At 46.1% G+C, this 6,621-nt stretch overlaps 1 protein-coding gene across 1 annotated transcript in view; it reads right to left on the bottom strand.

Annotated features, from left to right (window-relative positions):
• Positions 1-3,238, bottom strand: part of LOC311120319 (juxtaposed with another zinc finger protein 1-like) — a gene marked incomplete at both ends in the record, with an annotated part of 35,674 nt that extends 32,436 nt beyond the window's left edge. Inside the window, one exon of the mRNA XM_084194941.1 lies at positions 3,124-3,238. Coding sequence (XP_084051067.1) covers positions 3,124-3,238 — 115 coding nt within the window. The remainder of the gene's footprint in view (positions 1-3,123) is intronic.
• Between the last annotated feature and the right edge of the window lie 3,383 nt (positions 3,239-6,621).

A 6,621-nucleotide genomic window follows, 5' to 3' on the forward strand; every position in this document is an offset into this window, starting at 1 on the left:
GAAAATTTAGCTCATCAAGCTACCAATTACTTCACACTGGAAGAAGTTAAGCTACACTAAAGCTACTCTTAAAAAAAGATAGTTTACTTAACCTAAAGTTATTTAGAAAAAGTAGTTCACTACATCCAAACTACTTAGTGAAATTTTTTTTTTGATCCCCTGCTGATTTTGTACGTTTGCCCACTGACAAAAAAATGATCAGTCTATAATTTAATGGTAGGTTTATTTGAACAGTGAGAGACAGAATAACAACAACAAAAATCCAGAAAAACGCATGTAAAAAATGTTATAAATTGATTTGCATTTTAATGAGGGAAATAAGTATTTGACCCCTCTGCAAAACATGACTTAGTACATGGTGGCAAAACCCTTGTTGGCAATCACAGAGGTCAGACGTTTCTTGTAGTTGGTCACCAGGTTTGCACACATCTCAGGAGGGATTTTGTCCCACTCCTCTTTGCAGGTCTTCTCCAAGTCAGTAAGGTTTTGAGGCTGACGTTTGGCAACTCGAACCTTCAGCTCCCTCCACAGATTTTCTATGGGATTAAGGTCTGGAGACTGGCTAGGCCACTCCAGGACCTTAATGTGCTTCTTCTTGAGCCACTCCTTTGTTGCCTTGGCCGTGTGTTTTGGGTCATTGTCATGCTGGAATACCCATCCACGACCCATTTTCAATGCCCTGGCTGAGGGAAGGAGGTTCTCACCCAAGATTTGATGGTACATGGCCCCGTCCATAGTCCCTTTGATGTGGTGAAGTTGTCCTGTCCCCTTAGCAGAATAACACCCCCAAAGCATAATGTTTCCACCTCCATGTTTGACGGTGGGGATGGTGTTCTTGGGGTCATAGGCAGCATTCCTCCTCCTCCAAACACGGCGAGTTGAGTTGATGCCAAAGAGCTCAATTTTGGTCTCATCTGACCTCAACATTTTCACCCAGTTCTCCTCTGAATAATTCAGATGTTCATTGGCAAACTTCAGACGGGCATGTATATGTGCTTTCTTGAGCAGGGGGACCTTGCGGGCGCTGCAGGATTTCAGTCCTTCACGGCGTAGTGTGTTACCAATTGTTTTCTTGGTGACTATGGTCCCAGCTGCCTTGAGATCATTGACAAGATCCTCCCTTGTAGTTCTGGGCTGATTCCTCACCGTTCTCATGATCATTGCAACTCCACGAGGTGAGGTCTTGCATGGAGCCCCAGGCCGAGGGAGATTCACAGTTCTTTTGTGTTTCTTCCATTTGCGAATAATCACACCAACTGTTGTCACCTTCTCACCAAGCTGCTTGGCGATGGCCTTGTAGCCCATTCCAGCCTTGTGTAGGTCTACAATCTTGTCCCTGACATCTTTGGAGAGCTCTTTGGTCTTGGCCATGGTGGAGAGTTTGGAATCTGATTGATTGATTGCTTCTGTGGACAGGTGTCTTTTATACAGGTAACAAGCTGAGATTAGGAGCACTCCCTTTAAGAGTGTGCTCCTAATCTCAGCTCGTTACCTGTATAAAAGACACCTGGGAGCCAGAAATCTTTCTGATTGAGAGGGGGTCAAATACTTATTTCCCTCATTAAAATGCAAATCAATTTATAACATTTTTGACATGCGTTTTTCTGGATGTTTTTGTTGTTATTCTGTCTCTCACTGTTCAAATAAACCTACCATTAAAATTATAGACTGATCATTTCTTTGTCAGTGGGCAAACGTACAAAATCAGCAGGGGATCAAATACTTTTTTCCCTCACTGTAAATCTAAAATGTCATAGACAACAAATTGCAAGAACATATCACTCTGTAGTTAGACGTTAACAGAATGTGTAATTTATCCTATTAATCACAAAAACAATGTTTTAAGTGAAAATTAGGCAGGTCTGACACCAAAAAATAAAGGACATTATTGCCTATTTCACCCATAATTTATTTTATTTTTGCAAAAAGAGTTGTGTGTAGTTCCAGTAGTTAGCTACACCACTACATGGCAAAAAAGTAATTAAATACTGAAAACACTACAAATTACTGCAAAATGTAGTTAGTTGAACTACATGTAGTACACTGCTCCCCAACACTGGTATACACACAGTTTATACAAACACACAACAATCCATAGATCCATAACACTGAAAAGTCAATGACTGCAGACAGTGTTGGATCATAGGATACATGTAGGATAAAGCCCCCAAGGTAGAAGCTTAATCAATGTGGGAGGATCTTCAGTTACTGTGACCCTTGAGGGACAACATCATGTGTGAGTGAGAAGAGGTGGTGTGACCCACATCCAGGTTCATCAATATTGGGTAACTCATCTGCATCAGGACAAGACTCACGCCCACACGTCTCCCAGGGTGACTGAATTTCACCTCCACTGTTCTGTACTCCTCTACTGTCTGCTGCACACCTGCATTCTCTAGCAGTTTGTGTGTGTGTGTGTGTGTGTGTGTGTGTGTGTGTGAGAGAGAACCTCACAAATTATCAATGCAATTATAATGCATGAGTATAACATTGTAACATTGTAACTAAACTTGAATTGCACTGTGATCTGAGCCCCATGGCCATTGTAATCTCATAATATCGAGGAAGGCACCGTTAGAACAGTGTAATAACAGTCATTGTCAACAAACTAACTGGTTACCAAGGGGCTTGCGAACTTCAACACTAAATACAGCTTGGTAGTTTATTAAATTAATCTTCAATTAGGTTTCTTTAAAGCTACACAAGTTGTCAACAATGGTTCATTCCATCATTGCGCTGTCTAGTTGCAGTATCTAGCAAGTGTTTGCAACGAAACTTGCGCAGGCCTAGCGCTGCAAACATAGACAGGGCTGCAAATGGCAATAGCTAGCGCGAGCAATAGGTTCCGTGCGTAAATGTTGAATGTATTGACCAACTGGCGCTTCCGAAGTGCGAGATGGTTCCTAATCGTGCAGTTTGTAGCTATACATTGCAATGCTATAGCGTGACAGTAAATATACCAAATCTAAAGACAAACGTCCCATCAATACACCTACCAACAGCGCTGTCAGACGCAGGAAGTAGCTATAGCTAGCTAACTGGTTCGTGCTAGCCCTAGCCACGGCCATTGCAGAAGTGCAGTGAGCAGATTGACTGTTTCTGTCTGGTTCGTTCAATGCTTACCGATGTGGTTATCCTCAATATGCACGATGAGTTCGGCCAACGATTCGAAGTGGAGTCCGCAACCACCGAATCTGCAACTGTTGGAGAAGAAGGAGGCAGCGGCGATGCCTGTCATGGTCTAAGCTACCTGTACATTGAATATGTGGGCTAGAGAGGGGAGCCAGCTGCAGACACCAGCAGGCAGCTGCGCAAGCAGCTGGAGCGTAGTCAGCGGTGGGAGAGCGGAGCAAGGAAGGGCAAAGGGGCTATGCCGCGTTCAAATGCTAGTTGGAACTAGGACACTCGGACATTTCGATTTGCTAATTTATTGAATGCGGCACGTGAATAACTACAACAAGTTAGCAAGTCGAACATTTCCGAGTTTCCTAGTTCCGACTAGCACTTGAACGCGGCAATAGTGACAGTGACATCAGCATTACGTGTTGAGCACCCGAGGTAACTCACTTTTATTATCAACGTCAAGAATATACTTTATGTATCTGTGTTGCGTTGCAATATTGTGAATTGTAGGTCAGAACAGTAGGGAACACATTTATAAAAACACCATACCTATGTCCTCTGCTCTTATCCTTCTAGACCTGTCTGCTGCCTTTGATACTGTGAACCATCAGATCCTCCTCTCCACCCTCTCCGAGTTGGGCATCTCCGGCGCGGCTCACTCTTGGATTGCGTCCTACCTGACCGGTCGCTCCTACCAAGTGGCGTGGTGAGAAGCTGTCTCCGCACCACGTGCTCTCACCACTGGTGTCCCCCAGGGCTCAGTTCTAGGCCCTCTCCTATTCTCGCTATACACCAAGTCACTTGGCTCTGTCATATCCTCACATGGCCTCTCCTATCATTGCTACGCTGACGATACACAACTAATCTTCTCCTTTCCCCCTTCTGATAACCAGGTGGCGAATCGCATCTCTGCATGTCTGGCAGACATATCAGTATGGATGACGGATCACCACCTCAAGCTGAACCTTGGCAAGACGGAGCTGCTCTTCCTCCCGGGGAAGGACTGCCCGTTCCATGATCTCGCCATCACGGTTGACAACTCCGTTGTGTCCTCCTCCCAGAGTGCGAAGAGCCTTGGCATGACCCTGGACAACACACTGTCGTTCTCTGCTAACATCAAGGCGGTGACCCGATCCTGTAGGTTCATGCTCTACAACATTCGGAGAGTACGACCCTGCCTTACACAGGAAGCGGCACAGGTCCTAATCCAGGCACTTGTCATCTCCCGTCTGGATTACTGCAACTCGCTGTTGGCTGGGCTCCCTGCCTGTGCCATTAAACCCCTACAACTCATCCAGAATGCCGCAGCCCGCCTGGTGTTCAACCTTCCCAAGTTCTCTCACGTCACCCCGCTCCTCCGCACACTCCACTGGCTTCCAGTTGAAGCTCGCATCTGTTACAAGACCATGGTGCTTGCCTATGGAGCTGTGAGGGGAACGGCACCTCCGTACCTTCAGGCTCTGATCAGTCCCTACACCCAAACGAGGGCATTGCGTTCATCCACCTCTGGCCTGCTGGCTCCCCTTCCTCTGCGGAAGCATAGTTCCCGCTCAGCCCAGTCAAAACTGTTCGCTGCTCTGGCACCCCAATGGTGGAACAAGCTCCCTCACGACGCCAGGACAGCGGAGTCACTCACCACCTTCCGGAGACATTTGAAACCCCACCTCTTTAAGGAATACCTGGGATAGGATAAAGTAATCCTTCTACCCCCACCTTTACCCCCCCCCCCCCCCAAAAAAAAAAAAAAAAAAAAAAAACATTGTAAAGTGGTTGTACTACTGGCTATAAGGTGAATGCACCTATTTGTAAGTCGCTCTGGATAAGAGCGTCTGCTAAATGACGTAAATGTAAATGTAAATGTAAATGTTTGATTTATGTGATACGGTAGTAGGAAAACTAGTTTTGGTCAGTGTTTCCCTAGGACCCTAATTAGGGAGGGTCACATTAAAAGGTATAAAACAGGGATGTATTAGTCGGATCCCTTTTCCGTTGCAAAAGGGAGAATATGACAATCTGAGTAAATACAAATAAATGACTATGACAAATTGAAGCATCATTTTATTTGGTAGTAATATAAATAGTAATAAATAACAATTCATCACACAATGTTGCCAAACATCTCATTACAAAATCATGGGCATTAATATGGAGTTGGTCCCCCCTTTGCTGCTATACCAGCCTCCACTCTTCTGGGAAGTCTTTCCACTAGATGTTGGAACATTGCTGCAGGGACTTGCATCCATTCAGCCACAAGAGCATTAGTGAGGTCGGACACTGATGTTGGGCAATTAGGCCTGTCTCGCAGTCGGCGTTCCAATTAATCCCAAAGGTGTTCGATGGGGTTAAGATTTCCCTTCACTGGAACTAACGGGCCTAGCCCAAACCATGAAAAACAGCCCCAGACCATTATTCCTACTCCACCAAACTTTACAGTTGGCACTATGCATTGGGGCAGGTATCGTTCTCCTGGCATCCGCCAAACCCAGATTTATCCGTCAGACGGTGAAGCGTGATTCATCACTCCAGAGAACGCGTTTCCACTGCTCCAGAGTCCAATGGGGGCAAGCTTTACACCACTCCAGCCGACATTTGGCATTGCGCATGGTGATCTTAGGCTTGTGTGCGGCTGCTCGGCCATGGAAACATTTACATTTTTTACATTTTAGTCATTTAGCAGACATTTTCCATACTGGCCCCACGTGGGAATCAAGCCCACAACCCTGGCGTTGCAAGCGCCATGCTCTACCAACTGAGCTACAGGAAACCCATTCCATGAAGCTTCCGACGAACAGTTATTGTGCTGAAGTTGCTTCCTGGGCAGTTTGGAACTCGGTAGTGAGTGTTGCAAGGACAGACGATTTTTACGTGCTACGTGCTTCAGCACTCGGCAGTCCCGTTCTGTGAACTTGTGTGGGCTTCCACTTCACAATAACAGCACTTACAGCAGTTCTAGCAGGGCAGAAATTTGACGAACTGACAGGAAGGTGGCATCCTATTACGGTGCCCTGTTGAAAGTCACTGAGCTCTTAAGTACGGGCCATTCTACTGCCAATGTTTGTCTATGTAGATTGCGTGGCTGTGTGCTGTGTACTCTCCCGAGTGGCGCAGTGGTCTAAGGCACTGCATCACAGTGCTAGCTGTGCCACTAGAGATCATGGTTCAAATCCAGGCTCTGTCGTAGCCTGCCGCGACCGGGAGACCCATGGGGCGGCGCACAATTGGCCCAGGGTAGGGGAGGGAATGGCTGGCAGGGATGTAGCTCAGTCGGTAGAGCATGGCGTTTGCAATGCCAGGGTTGTGGGTTCCATTCCCACGGGGGGCCAGTATGAAGAAAAATATGTATAATGTATGCACTAACTGTACGTCACTCTGGATAAGAGCGTCTGCTAAATGATAAAAATGTGTGCTTGATTTTATACACCTGTCAGCAACGGGTGTGGCTGAAATAACCGAATCCACTCATTTGAAGGGGTGTCCACATTCTTTTGTATATAAGCT

This window comes from Coregonus lavaretus (assembly GCF_964263955.1).
Source record: "Coregonus lavaretus genome assembly, contig: HAP1_SCAFFOLD_166, whole genome shotgun sequence".
Lineage (NCBI taxonomy): Eukaryota > Metazoa > Chordata > Actinopteri > Salmoniformes > Salmonidae > Coregonus > Coregonus lavaretus.